We start from the raw sequence: 16871 nt of genomic DNA on the forward strand, positions 1-16871 counted from the left end.
AACTCTTGAATGAGCATGGTTAAAGGTTTCTTTCATACCTTGAGGTGGAGGACCGTTTTGCCATTGCTCCACATGGTACCTCGTACATCTGTATGGTGAAAGGTAGCCCTTGCGGTTTGGGTACCCCGCATCAACCACATAATACTTTCCTAGATATTTAGGTACACAATGAGACATATAGTTCAATTATGGAAATGACAGAAAGAGTTGTAAGACATTTGCATTTGTTTACCTAGTGGTGGATGTGGAAATTTGTGAACATGTGTTGTCATTGCATCTTTGAACACTCTCATGTCATGTGCTGAACCAGGCCATCCCGACAGCACAAAGGTAAATCTCATGTCGAAATCACAAACTGCAAGCACATTCTGTGAGGTTTCGTTATGCATGTTCAAGTATTGAATCCTCTTGCTCTTTGGCACCACAACCTTGACATGAGTCCCATCTATTGCTCCTATGCAGTTGTTGAAATGTGGCCAAAAATCTGGATTTTCTAGGTTAGGGTGCACCTCAGAAAATTCCGGATCCTTTGGTTTAATTATGTCAAGTGCTAATCTAAGGACACAAGTCAGAACTATATATCTAGACCGAATATAACCCAGATGATAGGTAGTCAAAACAGGTGAAATCAAAGCTGGAATAAGCCCTCCTGATGAACTAATATTAATGCAGTACTAGGCACGTGTTATTAAAGCTGAAATCAAAGCACGTGTTATTGAAACAGGTGAAATCAAAGCTGAAATTCAGACCTAGAGAGCTGTGCATCTTTTTAGGAAAAACATGTTACATCAAAGCAGTACTAGGCATACAAACAATCAAACATGGCAGAATTAAAGGCCGGGTTATTAATGCAGAATTAAAGGCCAGGGACCTAGTAGCTAGCTAGCTGTTCCTTCCTGATGAACTAATACTATGATTTATTTAATCACCTGATTGGAGTACTTAACAAGAGATCAGAAAGTCATATTCTGCTTGACAAGAGATGCCAGATATATTTTCCTCATTTGAAAAAGACAACATGGCAGGCTGATACATAGTCTACCAGTTAGGGCAAGTTATTAATTTTCACCAGTAATCTATGTATATCGCATTGATTATTAATTTGCACAAGAGATCAGAAGGGCAAGTTAGGGCAATAATGGAATATACCTCTGTGTGTGCGCCAGAAATCTGAATCAGCATCAATGGTTCCATCTGGCTTCCTCCCTAAACCATTGTGTGCTTGTAAGTAGCACCAAAAAGAGTAAGTGCTCTTAAGTATGCCAATTTGATTCTTTAGCTGCCCACAGCCATGCTTCTTTCCAGTTTTGGCATAAAAACCATAGGATATAGCCTTGTACCAATCACCATTCATTTGGTTTCCATTGTAATGGCCCGCTTGCACTTGCTCTAAGCACAATTGCAACAAATAACCATTATTCAGATCATTCCAATTCCCTCTGAGTGTCATAGCTCACCGGAGGGCCGCCGGAGCTGCCTAAGTCCTCTACCTCCTCTTCGTATCCTTCTTCTTCATCGACGTTGATGTAGTTGCCACTGGGAGCTTGAGGATGGTCGGCACCCCTTGCTGCACGGCCACCCCGGCCACCACACGAGCTCGCGCGGCCACGGTTCGACGAGGACGAGCGCGTACGATGATGACCAGCCGAAGAGACCTTCGCGCACCCCCGTCCGCCGCCGCCTGCACCAGACGACGAGCCTCCACCGTGGTCAGGCCATGGCGGCATGCCGTCGCCGCCTCCACCGCTGCGCCTCCCGCCGATGATGATGCGCCGAATTGAAGTTGGCGAGCACGTGGTGCAGGCGGAGCCACCCAGCCACGGCCAAGCCCAGGAGTGAGGTGAGGCACTCCCAGGGTGCGCGGTGCGCGAGGGGGAGGGTAACCGGAGCCATGGTCGAGCCCAACTCCTTCCTCCCCATGGCCCTGGAGGAATGCGCCGTACGCATGCAGATGCGGGAAATTCTCGACCGGCGGCACCTGTGAGTTGAGGTTGAACGAGTCCAGGCCGGCACGAGGAGCAGGAGCGTGGCCGAGGCCGGTCGCCGACGTCTGCGATGGCTGCGTGTTCGCGGGGAAGAAGTTGAAGCCGTCCATGGAGATCTGGTCGGGGATGAGGGGCCGGTGACGGCGATGCGGTGAAACCCGGCGCCGGCGGTCCGGATCCGGTGGCGTTGAGGGGGAGTGGCGCCGCGGTCAAGGTCTCCGCGGTGGAGCAACGGGCCGGGAGGGTGGCGCCGGCTTGGGGATAGCGCGGTGGAGGGACGCGGCGGCGCGTGGGGGAGGGGCGGCGCTCGTGGGGGAGGCAACGAGGCGAGTCAAGGCCGGCGGCGGCGGATCGGGAGGGCGGCGGCGGTCATGTCGCAGGGGAGGGGGCGGGTCACGGCCGGCGGCGGTGGATCGGGAGGGCGGCGGCGGACATGATGCAGGGGAGGGGGCGGGTCACCGCCGGCTGATCAGGAGGCTGGCGGATCGGGAGGCGACGCAGGGAGGCAGCGGCGGGAGGCGACGGATTGAGATACGGCCCGATGCAGCCACAGGGGAGGAGAAAAAAAGATTTTCTAGTGGGACCCACATCAAATAGCTCAAATAATCACCTCTTGGGTGGGCTAGTTTTTTGAGGTGAGTTATTTTTAAATAGCCAACTCTAGCCCTCATATTTGGAGATTTTACACTAGTTTAGACTATTTTAGGTTGAAAATAGCTCTAGCCATGGATGACATGGCCAAATATGTTATGTACCTCCTCGTGCACCTCACCTAAAGCCGCGATCTCGGGTCGCAACCGCAGGACCGCACCCCTTAGGCTTGGGCATCACAAACATGGACTACGCCGGAGCTGCTAACCCGGCCGCGGCGGCGGCGCCGGCTTCCGATTCCCACCACGCTCACTACCCCCACCCTTACGCCGGCTACCCGTACCCCTACGGTGCCTACCACCAACCCGCCCCTGTCACAGGCACGGAGCCGTCCGCCGCGGCCGCTGGATCGTCATCTTATTACTATCCCGTTCCTAGCGCCACGCCGCCCGTCGTTGCGCAGTATGACCCTTACGCGGCGTACCAATACTACGGTCCCCCGTCGGGTGGCGCTAGCGATGCGGGTCTCTCGGGGTATTACTTCACCGCCGGCGAAGCGTCGCAGCAAGCGGCCGCAGCCGCGTCGGCAACGCAGGTTGCTCAGGCAGCGACCGGGAAGGAGACGGGGAAGCACTTCGGGTTCGATCCCCAGCGCTACGCGCAGGTCTGGGCGTTCCCTACTTCCTTTTTTTTTATATCCGATTTCATGTAGTTCTGTTCACATTTGTGGAATTTAGGTTGATTTGTGAGGTTTTTTTTATTTCTTTCATGTTGTGAGGGCTTTTCAACGAATCGAAGGCCTTTCTAGGAACTGTAGTCGTTGTGATTACATAGCACGATGGATGATTAGTTGTGCTTCGATAGTTCGATTGTGTTTGTATCAATCAGATGGGAATAGTTGAACACTATTGTTCACGGTAGCCCTTGAAAATTTTGATGGTTTGCATAGTTATAGTTTAGTCATGCAACGGTGTAATACCGTTTGCCTGCTTCAAATTACATCACAAACATTCTTGAGCATCAGTACTTCGTTGCTTTAGGAATTGTATCATCAAAATTACATCTCTTTTTTAGTAGACTGCAAATGTTGTGGTATGGAATTGTTACATTCTGTTATCTTATTTGGTGCAAGAAGGCATCATTTGGTTAATTTGACCTTTTATTTTGATGAATAGATGACGAAGCCACATGAAAGTTTTTACCAGCCCCATTTGTCGATTTTATCTGGCAAGGCTAAGTATTCGAGTACAGCTGTTAATTACAATTTAAGCGCTAGGTTACCCTATAGCATATTGCAATGTGATTAGTTAACGAACCAGGCCACCGAATTAGAGAATTGCTTTTTTATAAGCTTATTTTCTCTTGGATGCAACAAATTGGAGATGGTGATGTAAGTGATGTGCAGAAATTAAGAGCATGGTCAAACTGTTCAGAGTCGAGGCTTGCCAAGGCACTGTAGTGTGCCTGGTAATGTTATTGCAGACTTAGTATGGCGCTATCCATTTGGGTTATTAGGATAATTCTCAAATTTCAAGTTATTTGTACTGCTTGTTCCCACCATTCCAAATTCTAAGTCGTTTTTAGCTTGTTCCTTAGTCAAACTTCACTTGCTTTGACCAAGTTTATAGAAAAATGCACGAATATGTACAACATCAAAGTAGTTTCTTATGAATGAGACTGGACATTTAACATTTAGTCGCTTGATTGAAGATTTTTAGTCCTATCCGTGTAAATGGGAATGCAAAATCAGGTGTAAGTTGCTAAGAATAAGTGTTTACCCTTTCTTCTTCAACCAGACCTCAGAGCTTTGACTGGCAGCCTGGTGGCTGGCCAAAAGTGTCATACGTACCAAATCTTTATGCGAATAAAGATAGTTGTCTTGCCAGTTATCATTAGAACCCAAGAAAGGTAACGGAAAACATTTGGCATGGTAACCTTTGCCTTTTCTCCATCATACCTCAAATCTGCCCATTTACCATCCATTTTTGCTTGATTCTTGTGAGTGAATTACAGAAAACCATATGTTTTATTGCCAAAGCTGCAGAAAATCCCAGATACACTTAAAGTGGCACTTAAACACATGGTTTATGCAAAATTCCTTTGAAATTCTGAGTTCATTTTTTTGCTTATTTAAGTGAATTCTGAAAAGAGAACTCCAAAATTTCTTGGAGGATGTGAAATAATATTTGGCCAATGGAAGATGTCTACAGGTCAAACTCATTTTTTCTTTGTCATTTGTGGTTTCCTATTGTGTTCTGATTGTTGCAAGCCTGTGCATAATCCTGTGTGCCGCATCATTAAGCAAAAAAATATTCTGATTTCTTTTTTTTTGGTCTTTCTTTCCTTTCTTTTTTGGTTCGGTAATGGGGTGACAAGATGGTATTGCTGTCTCTAATGTCTTCAAGGGTTATGACCTCAATCCTAACTTGTGATTAGATTAATTTGTCTAGCTTTTTAGTTGAATAGACTGGGCTTTTTTCTTTTGCACAACATTGGGCTTGCTGCCTCTGCATATGTGGCGTTAACTCTTTACTGCTTTATTCTATTAATTTCATTGGCATGTTTACCACAGCCCAGTAACCTCAAATGGATCTAACCCAGGCTTCTGTCTCCCTCTGACATCTACATAATTTCATTAGTTATTAGGATGATACCTACATGTGGTGCTTTCACAATGGATCATGTCAGGAGATGCAATGCATCCATATGTTAACCCAGACATGCTACCTTCTAGTTTCATGGCTGTGGACTCATCTTGTGTGGTTACATTTGTAACACTTGGTGTCGCCATGCTACCTTCTAGTTTCATGGCTGTGGACTCATCTTGTGTGGCTACATTTGTAACACTTGGTGTCGCTGTGAGTGGTTGATAAACAGCAATTGCTGTTTGATTTAAGGAGTCCTAACCCTGTGAAGCTTAACAGACAAAGAAAAACGATAGAGACTTCTGGGTATAGGGTGACGACCTTAATGAATCAAGTATTCAGGTGGCAGAGTTATTAGCTACATAAGCGCTCAAATTCCTGAATACTTATTGCCCTGGCTTCTATGATCAACCCCTGATTTAGGTTTTGATCTGAGGCTATCCTGGTCTGCTAGACCCAACACAAGTATTCATCCTTTCCAATCTGAAAAAGGTGTTGCCGAAAGCTTACCCTCTTCCACACGGATGCTACAGCCGCTATCACTTTTGCAGGAGGGGAATTCCAGATTTCGCATCTCGACATCTTGTTTGGTAAACGGAATTTTGACCCAGGCGCCCTTGTGTTGCCTAACCGTTCAGCTGGAGATGTCGGATGCGAGATCTTTAGCTACTTGTATCAATTTGCCACATTTCAATAGATACAATGCGCTGGCAGCTGAGGCTTGGCAGGATGGGAGTGAATTAAGGTCGAGGGAGCAGGACACTCAACCGCTTCGGCTAGCAGCACAACGCTTGTAACTGAAAAAGAAAAAATATTGCAGAACAACTCAGTTAATTAGTCAATAGACCAGCTGTGTGCATGATCAATTTTTCATTAGTAGGTTCTTGGTGGCTAGCACTCAACTTTCTTTACCAAATAAACCTGAACAAATTAACTTAGCGTAAATGTTTGCTGAAAACACATGTAAAGCAATTCAATAGATGCATGCATACACAACATGTACATGTGTCTAGGTTGGTTTTTGGGCATTCTCTCCTAACACCTGTGTATGCAAGTTGCTGGGATGGCGATGCCGAAACAGTACAATTGAGAAGGAGATATGTTATGTATGTGTCTGAAGTAGAGCTGCGACCTCACTTATATAGGTGCGGGGAGAGAGGAGTCAATAGTATTAAATGCAACTAATCATAGAAAGAAAGTAATCTGGGCAAGTTTCAATCCTTGATTGTATAAATCACTAATTCAATCCTAGATTTCATCCTACTAATTTTGAAAACCTTTAGTGCATATAGCATACATCTATAAAATCTATAAAACAAGGAAAATAATCTAGGTAAGTATCAATCCTTGATTGCACAAGTCACTAATCCAATTCTTGATTTCAGCCAACTGATTTTTGAAATCCTTGGTGCATATGACATGTATCTATAAAATAGGGCTAGTAATTTAGGCAGGTATCAATCAGTGCCGCATGACAAATGTGATTGATAATTGGTAATGGAAAGTGTACCATTGTAAATGAAATATGTACCATGATTGATACATAATAAATAAAACAAATGGAAAGTAGAGGCTTGTAGACGCGATTGGAGCCACCGCAGGGTAAAAAATATAAGGATTGAACAAGATGATCACTGATTTTCATTATTTCCCTTGTTGCCACGATGTATATAATTTATATCCTTGATATCCTCAATAAACAAGGCACGGTATATATTGAAATATATCAACACATGATTGATTTTCTCAAAAAATAAAATTGATCATTGATTAGTGTCTGCAAAAGGAAAGTGGTAGATTATTTGGTTCCGAGCATGCTTGATTGTCAATCGAGTATATTTGATTGGCATCAACACAAGGAAAGTGAAAACGTGATTGGTGGGTGCTTAAGGAAAGGAGAGGCTGGGTACACTGGGCTGGCTAGGTGAAAAAAGTTTTGTATTTTTGATGGAAACATTTTTATTAATTCAAAAACATGGGTCTACACCCCTTTCGTCGAACCTCGAGGACAGGCAAATGGTCCCTCTGTGACTAATCTTGGTAGATAATGTTTTCAATTGTTTCACTTTTATTATAGTATAGATATAGATTATTGTGATCCAGACGTATGACAAAACTGATAATGTCTATGACAATCTAATGGGAGTGCAATGTCATCTCTTTGTTTCTGGATTACATTAAATCTGCCACTGGAGTAGTTAACATTGCTTTACTTCTAATGCAATATATGATACCACTCCTATTAGGGCAAGTACAATGGTCTAGTCTAATAGGCGGTCTCATGCATTGCCATGTGTCATCTTGAGACGACAATGCATACAATGGGTTGTCTTATAAGTTGTCTCATAGTAAATGCATAATTCCATCATTTGTGTATAGGAAAAAGAAATATTGTGAGTTGCATTTCAACAACTCATACAATGGTGAGAACAGTCCTAAATTTTTAGCCTATGAGGTAGTTGTCTCACAATACAACCACCTTGTTCTCTCTCCTCCGTCTCTCTCCGCCATCTAATAAAAAATCCTACATGGACTTGTATGAAACGGCCTATGAGACCGCTGACGTGTAGCAATTTACATGCCCTTAGGGGGTTCTCAGTTTGGTGTTAGGAAATACCTCTGTTGATTAAAAGAGAAAACTGTCAAAGAGATTATTATCAAACTGTTTAACTATAAGTTATGTGAAGAACTTATATTTATTCCTTAAAATTAATTTGGGAATCTGGATTTTTTTGTCGAATATCCATGTATAATATACTAACTCTTGGGACTGAACTCCCATCCTTAGCATATCCCACAACATAGTATGTAAGCACCTTCTTGTTGTATCTTCCTTGTAAAAAAGTAAGAACAAGGTATGCGTGCAACTTTTGTATTATTTTGTCCTTACCAAATCTAATATAACAGTTTATAAGCACGTTTATGTAATGTTTTCACTTTGATAATATTTGCGTTCCATGTGGTTGATGTTTGACAGAAGCAATATGCAATTGAACCAAATATATTGTTGTACTGGTCAACAAGCTTTTCTTATCAAACTGCCTAATATATTCATTAAAGTAAATTTTTTTATATATCTTGTTTGTATTTGTGTTGTGCTAACCAAAGTACAAAGAATGGTAGTGGCGCATTATCTACTTTGACTGGGTTTAGTATCTGTTATGTCCTTGGCTTATGTCCTATTTCATATTAATCTGCACAGCTGTGAAGGGCTTGGTTGCTGTTTGCTGTAATGCTCGCAGTACTTTGGTGCACAGCTAATTCTCGGGTATGAGGTGGTGGTTGGTAGTCGTTCTCCTTTAATGTATACTAGTGGAAACATACGTGCCACATGTGCGTTTTTCAAAAATATAATAAATATTGAATATATTTACAGAAAATTAATGATATTGAATATGTCAAGTTAATATCGAGTAAATTTGCAACTCTTTAAATATTTCACCAATTAAGCAGGAGTTTTGTTTACAATTGGCACAAGCAACATTTGAATCAATCGTTTTTTTGACCTTAATAATTGTGAGTGAATTGCTAATTCTCAAATTTAGAATCAATTCTCAAATTTAGAATTGAGGAATTTATTTGAAAAAATCATTTGATGATATAATGCACAATAATTTGATAGAAAATCACAAACAACACTTGGATATAGGTCATCATAAATGTAACAACAAATGAAAAAAATACAACTAAAAGGATATTGTGCAGACAATTAACCAGTTGATACCCAGTCGCTTGCATGATCAATTTTACAATCTGTAAACAATTGAGCACCATTGATCGTTGTAGATGCATGAATAGAAAAGACCATGTAACTGAAAGAACACTGCAGAGCAAATCAGTTAATTAGTCGATAGACTGGCTGCTTGCATGATCAATTTTTCATTAGTAGATTCTTGGAGGCCAGCACTCAACTTTATTTAGCAAATAAATCTGGGCAAATTCAATTAGTGTAAATGATCATTGAAAACACATGTAAAGCAATTCAATTGAAAGATTTTATAGATACATGCATACATAACATGTACCTGTATCTGGGTTGGTTTGGAGGCATTCCCTCCTAACACCTATGGAGATGCTGGAACAAGTACAACAGAGAAGGAAATAAGTTATGTGTGTGCATTTAAGGTAGAGCTGCGACCTCACATATGGAGTTGCAGGAGAGAGAAGTTAATAATATTAAGGGCAACTAATCGTAGAAGGAAAGTAATCCGAACTTGTATCAATCTTTGATTGTATAAATCACTAGTTTGATCCTTGATTTCAACCCACTGCTTTTGGAAGCTTTTGATGCATATGGCATACATCTATAAAATGAGGGTAATAATCTATGTAAGTATCAATCCTTGATTGCACAAATCAATATGTACCATGATTTTGGAAATCCTTGGTGCATATGGCATACGTCTATAAAATAAGGAAAATAATCCAGGCAGGTAGCCGATTGGCAGTTGTGATTGATAATGGGTAATGGAAAGTGTACCATTGTAAACGGTATATGTACCATGATTGATATGTAAATAAAACAAATGGAAAGTATAAGGATTGTAGGTGCGGTTGGAGCCACCGTAGAAAAAAAAAGGATTGACCAAATGATTACTGATTGTCATTATTTCCCATATTGCCGCGATGTACATAATTGATATCCTTAGGAAACAAGCTACGACATATATGGATGTATATCAATAGATGATTGTTGTTCTCAAGAAATAAAATCGATGATTGATTGGCGTCTTCAAAAGGAAAGAAGATTGATTGGTGTCCGAGGATGCTTGATTGGCAATCGAGGATATTTGATTGGCATGGACACAAGGGAAGTGGAAACTGTTACCTGAAGGGGAACAAGAGGGAGAAAGGAGCGAGGGAGGGTCTATATGGGCCATACTTAACACCCTCCTTCAAACTCAAGGTGGAGATGGAGGATCAGAAGCATTGAATTTGAGTAGATGAAGTTGATGCTGCTCTCGAGTTTGTGCTTTGGTAAAGAAATCTGCGACTTGCAACTCTGGCGGCACATACTAAAGAGCAGCATCTATACGTTTTCTGAGTAAAAGAGGCATCAACACCAATATGTTTTGTGAGTTCATGCTTGACAGAATCATTAGCAATCTGTATGGCTCCAGTACTATCACAAAGGAGAGGTGTTGGGGTATCACAGGAAATACCAAAATCAGCTAGCAACCATCGAAGCCATACAATCTATGAAGTAGTAGTGGCAAGTGCTCGAAGTTCTGCCTTTGTACTTGATCGAGATATAGTAGATTGCTTCTTGGACTTCCACACAAGAGGAGAAGAACCAAGAAGGATAAAATAACCCGTGACTGAACGATGGTCTGTGGGATCACTCGCCCAAGTGGAGTCCGAGTAAGCATGAACAGAGTGGACTATCATGAGCACAAAGCAAACATTGAGATGATGTGCCCTTAAGTACCGTAGAACACGAAGCAAGTGTTCAAAGTGAACCGATGTAGGAGCACTAGGAGCACTCACAAACTGGCTCAAGATATGCACAACATGAGCAATGTCAGGTCGAGTAACAGTGAGATAAACAAGGCTTCCGACAATATGCCTATATCGAGAGGGATCAAGGGAGCACCATCAGTAGGACGAAGCTGTAAGTTAAGATCCATAGGTGTTGCAACTGTCCGATTATTAGTAGTGCCAGAGCAACAAGAAGATCATGTGTATATTTGGACTGAGAAAGATAATAGCCCTTGGGAGAATGCAAAACCTCAATGCCTAAGAAATAACTGAGAGAACCTAGATCAGACATTTGAAATTGCTCCCCGAGTTGCTTCTTCACATGAGAAATGGGCTCTATTTCATCTCCCGTGATTAACATATCATCAACATATAGGAGAAGAAAAGTATGTCCATGCGGAGAACGATGAAGAAAGAGGGCTGGATCATGCTCACTTGGTGGAAAACCTGCAGCCCGTATCACAGAAACAAAGTGCTAAAAGCAAGCACGAGGAGCCTGTTTGAGACGATATAAGTGACGACAATGACGACAAACCTAGTCTGAAGGTGCATGAACACTTGGTGGGGGCTGCATATATACTTTCTCATGAAAATCACCATGGAGAAAAGCATTCTTAACATCCATTTGAGAGAGAGACCAAGAACAAGAAGTAGCCACTGCAATTAGAGTGTGAACAGTAGTCATGTGAGCAACAGGAGCAAATATCTCATCATAATCTAGACACTGAGTTTGCTGAAAGCGTCTGGCAACCAAACGAGCTTTATATCTTTCAATAGAACCATCTGATTTGGTTTTAATTTTTAAGACCCATTTGCATGTGATAGGTGCAGCATGTGACAGTAGTGGAACAAGATCCCACGTTCGTGTACGATTAAGGGCAGCAAGCTTCTCAAACATAGCAAGCTGCCACTCTGGAATACTAGCAGCTTCCTGATAAGTGACTAGCTTAGCAACAACAGCATTCATGCCGGGAAAACCATACTTGTCTTCAGGATGAATAGTATTACGATCTCCTAGATTATATCGTGGACAGTCCTGTAACTCATCAATATCATCAGAAACAATGTGTCTTATCAATATTAGCATTAGAAGTTTCAACAGCAGGAGCGTCAGGGCTGGTCGAGGTGGTAGAGCTAGAAGAAAGGTTAGTGGGGATTTTGGGATGGCGCTTGAAGGAACAGGTTATAGGTGGTTTTGAAAATGGGTAGGTGGAGGTGGAGGAGGGGGTGTAGGTGTCTCATTGAGAGGAGGCGTGGTGGAAATAGGAGCAGGAATTGATGTGGAAGGTGAAGTTTGGATGAAATAGGAGGAAGACACATGGACTCTCCGGGAGAATATGAGGGCTGTGTAGAGGGGTTATAAAAGAAAGGACGGTCCTCAACAAATGTCACATCACATGAGATACGCATGCGATGAGAAGAAGGATCATAACAGCGATAACTTTTATGTTCAGGACTATACCCCAAAGAAACACACTCAACTGATTGAGCAGTCAATTTAGTGTGTTCACGAGGTGCAAGCAGAACATAACAGACATCCAAAAACCCGAAGGTGGTCATAGTTGGGAGGCTTACCAAAGAGGACTTCACCAGGGCACTTGCCAGACAATTTGGATTATGGTTGTCTATTGATGCGATATACATATGTGGAGATAGCTTCCCCCAAAAAATGAGAAGGACCAAAGGAGCAATCAGAAGGGTGCGAGCAGCCTTCTATGATATGGCTGACGCTCAGCAATACCATTCCGAGCATGAGCACCAGGACATGAGAGCTGGGCAAGAGTACTTTCAGAGATAAAAAATTTGCGAAAAAGTGTCAGATAAATACTCTCCACCAGAATCAGAACGAAAAATGCAAATAGAGGTAGAAAACTGAGTATGGACCATGTGAGTGAAAGACTGGTAAATGAAGCACAATTCAGATTGATGCTTCATGAAGTAAATCCATGTGCATCAAGAATGATCGTCAATAAAGATAATATAATATTTATGACCACCCTTAGTAGCAAAAGGTGCAGGACCCATACATCAGAATGAACTAGATCAAAAGGCCTAGCAGAATGCGACACACTAGAGGAATATGGAAGTTGGATCTGTTTTCCAAGTTTACATCCCTTACAATGAAAACTAGGCTCTATTGATGTATGGCCTAAGTAACCATTGTTGATTAATGTAGACAAGCAAGAGCCACATAGATGACCAAGTCGATGATGCCACTTCGCAAAGGATGATGTGGATGACAAAGCAACAGATGACACAAGAGCAGTGGAGGTAGGAGATGAACTGTCCTGAATAAAACATAATGTTCATCAAGTCTAACAAAACAATTATAGTCGGTGACTTGACCAACTGAAAGGAGGTTCATAGATTACTTAGGTACAAAGGAGACATTGGGTACAGAAAAATTTGAACTAGAAAGGCAACCCTGATGATTGATATGACAAGATGTACCATCAGCTGTTTGAACAGAGGCATCATCGTTGATTGGCTTGCATGCAACCAACTGAGACCGATCAGATGTCACATGAAAGGAGGCCTCCTGAGTCAAGAAACCATGACGACTGAGCAGCATCAATAGGAGAGGCAGCATCAACAGATTCGGAGCCTTTAGTAGTGGAAGCAGTACCCCGACCACGAGCAGCATGATACTCAGCCAACTTCTCTGGATAGTGAGAAAAACAATGCTCTGAAACATGGTTCTTCTTGCCACAATGCTTACATGGCTCAAAAGACAAGAGGCTGCCAACACGCTGGGAGGCAGTGACACTGAAGAAGACATGGACTGGAGACGAGTTTCTTCAGCAAGTAAAGCAGACAATGCTTGTGCCATAGTCAGAGTCACCGTGAAGCTGCTGTCTACGAAGGGAATCAAATTCTTCCCGTACTCCCATGACAAAGGGCCAGTCTATATGGGCCATACTTAACAGAAACTTGATTGGCGGGTGCTTATGGAAAGGAGAGGCCAGGTACACTGAGGGGCTAGGTGAAAAAAGTTGAGTTTTTGGTGGAAACATGGGTCTACACCCGTTTTGTCAAACTCCAAGGACCTGAAGTGGGCCCTCTGTGAGGGTATGATGGGCCTAACTTGGTAGAAATTGTTCCAATTGTGTCAACTTTTATAGTATAGATGTATTGATTTACATGGATTTTATGTTGATCTGGACAATAGGTAGCAAAAGTAAAATTCCTGAATTTCCTTACCTCTTGTTGGTGTCCAACTCAGGTTTTACCCTTGCTCAATTTTTAGCCTCCTATCTGTGATTTCAAACTAGGGCACATTCTTCAAAGATTCAATGTATTTGTTTGAATTCATGTAATCTTGAGTATTAGAGGTTACAGCATTGAAGCCATAGTGTTACTGTTACCAAACTGAGGAAGTAACTGAAAGGCCATAATGTAGACTGAAGTACTAGATTTTGTTTTATTTGTACCCACCTAGTGTTCCTGTAACATACAACTGAATTGATATTCAGCACGAGTTGGTTCCTGATGATCTAACTCTAGAGTGGTCTTAAACTAAATTTTGGCAGTTATTGTTTTGGTACAAAGTAGCAGAAAAGAGATCCAAGTATAACTTCAGATAAAGCCTCAGAGGAACAGCCACTGCCCCCTCTTTTCAGTAAAGAGAAGTTACGGAAATGGCCATCATTAGTTAACCCAAATTTCCTGTGTGATGCATGATACTGAAGCAGAATTAAGCTTTCAAGAAAGGGGGATCTGAGCGCAGATACCATACTTGTGAAACTAGAAAATAGAACAAAATGTAACAACGAAAAAAGCTTTTCAGCCCCAGCCTATTTGGGGTAGGAAAGTTAGAAGAAAAATGTAAGGTTATGAAAACTGGTATGGTGTCAATGGAAAAAATGTTAGTGAAGTAATTTAAATATTTACTTAATTTATGTGAAATTGTTGAAAGTTGAAATATTGAAAACCTTGGCATGTTGCAATGGTTGAAATATGCAATCCTGTTTAGCGAAATTACTCAGTATGCAACTGGACAACGGAACAGTAAGCCATTTATTCCCTATGTTCCCAGCATGCTGGTTGTCTCATTGTATAAGCCTTACTGATTTTTTGCCATTGACTAATTGTTCATTAGGTCGTTCTGTTTAGCCCATTTGGCTTCTATATTATCTTTTGATATTTCAATGGATGACAGATTGTATCTGTCAATGTTATTTCCCCATATTTGGTATTGATTTTTGCCAATATGCATCTGTTTCTTTCTCTCACGTGGCGTAGCATCAATCATTTTACAACTTCACTGGTACCCTGTTTTTCTCTTATCTTTTTGGTCGGTCAGTTTGCAGTATACTCTTTAATTGGGTACAATGCCATGATGAGTTTTACAGACTTGCCATCCTTAATGTTATCTGCTTACTATTTGATATACATTACTCATTCCTGCTTTTTGAGCACTCTTTAGGCAGCAGCCGCTAGAGCATCCAGTGGAATGACAACAGAACCAGCTGCAGCCCCAAGCATGCACCATGCCCAATGGAATGCCCATTTTGGGCATCCTGTGCTAAAGAATGTCTTGAGAAAACAAATGAGGAAAAAGCCGAAGATTGTGCAACCAGCACCATGTGAAGTCTGCAAGATTCAGTGCGATACACTAGAGGTTCTCATGATCCATAAGCAGGGGAAGAAGCACAAGAAAAACTTGGAGAAGTTACAAGACTCGATCACCCCAAAACCAATACTAAAGCCCCCAAGTAATGCTATGGGACCAACTATGGTGCCTTCCACTGCTGATAACTGTGTGGTTCCAGCTGTGCAGCCAAAGAAGAAGAAGATCTCCTCAGCAGCAACACCAGCAGATCTGGAGGTGAAGAAGAGGCGAGTTCTTGAGGCCGGAGCAGCTCAAGGAGAAGTAAAAATCTGCACAGTTTGCAATGTTGTTGTAAACAGCCAAAAGGTCTACGAATTTCACATAGCTGGGCAAAAGCACCAGACCATGATACAGAAGCAGCAATCGCTGCATTTTGTAGCGTAAGGTGGGTTGTTGTCCAGAAGTTTCATAGGAAGCAGAATTCAGAACATTCATATATTCAAATGTGTTATTAACTAGCTAGGGATCGCCAATCTCAACTGCTCCTGTACTCTTGTAGCGTAGCTAGCAAACGTTTCTTAAATTGTGGAGAGCCAAAAATTGTACTGCATGTCTCTACTTTGTTTATCAACATGTTCACATTGCAGATCGTGAAATATGTTCTTGCTATTTGAATTTACATCCCTCTTATTTTCAGTTGTTGTACTGTTTGTCTCCGGCGAGTAGGACGTTGATCCGGTGCTGTTGCATCCTCCGGTCTTCGATGGCCCCAGGATGTCAATTCTGTGAGGCGGCTGGGCTCTCGATAGCTCCCTCAGGTGAATGTGTTTGCAAGGTGTTTAGTGGGCCAGCCTTAATTCATTCAGATTAGGCAAGCATCACCGTTGATTGGGTGTTTCCTATGCATAGATGATCACTACTACAATAAACATTATCCGAGGCCGTCAATTCCAACCGACTCGGATCAAAGATCACGGTAAATGATCTATTTTCCGAGATGGTTGTGGTGCCCGCCTCAGTTAATCAAATAAAAAAGGCTAATCAAATAAAAAATTAAAAAAAAGGAGAAGGTCGTTGAGCCCATCATCTCGCCGTCGCCACCGCTTGCACGTCGCCGTGTCCCGCAGCCGGTGCAAAATCCCGCTGTCGCCACCGCGCCTCGCCGTGTTCATCCACGCGGAGGCTGCTGCCACCGGGGGAGGTTGGATCCGGGTCCGCCGCCGCCGGATCCCCGTTGCCGAGCTCGCGCCATCGGCGGCGATGTCGTGGAGGATTGCTCGAGGAGGTATCCCGCGATGTCGCCGCCGTTGAGGTCGACGCCAGCAACAACGGTGACCCTAGGGTCGTCGAGGGCCTGGGGGCGCTGCAGTCCGCACGCCGCCGCTTCGGCGCTGCAGTCCGCGCGCTGCCGCACAGCCACCGTCCGTGCACCGCTGCGTACGGAGGGGAGGGAGGGGAAGGGGAGAGAAAAGGGAGGGGAGGGAGAGTTGGAATGAAGTCCCAAACCCTAACTCTTGCATATACAGGTGTGCTCGCAACTGAGCAGAACATCCGATCTCCATAGCCAGACTGTCCGCACGTTCAGACATCCTAAGTCCGGTGTAAGTTCGGACGTCTGAG

At 42.9% G+C, this 16871-nt stretch overlaps 1 protein-coding gene across 1 annotated transcript; it reads left to right on the top strand.

The window, feature by feature from the left end:
• Positions 1 to 2752: 2752 nt before the first annotated feature.
• LOC120693149 (zinc finger RNA-binding protein) lies at positions 2753 to 15930 on the top strand. Its single transcript, XM_039976554.1, has 2 exons — positions 2753 to 3240; positions 15126 to 15930. The coding sequence occupies exons 1-2, from the start codon at positions 2821 to 2823 to the stop codon at positions 15693 to 15695; spliced, it is 990 nt and encodes a 329-aa protein (XP_039832488.1). The 5' UTR covers positions 2753 to 2820; the 3' UTR covers positions 15696 to 15930.
• Positions 15931 to 16871: the final 941 nt, after the last annotated feature.

Source organism: Panicum virgatum, chromosome 9N (genome assembly GCF_016808335.1).
Source record: "Panicum virgatum strain AP13 chromosome 9N, P.virgatum_v5, whole genome shotgun sequence".
Taxonomy (NCBI): Eukaryota; Viridiplantae; Streptophyta; class Magnoliopsida; order Poales; family Poaceae; genus Panicum; species Panicum virgatum.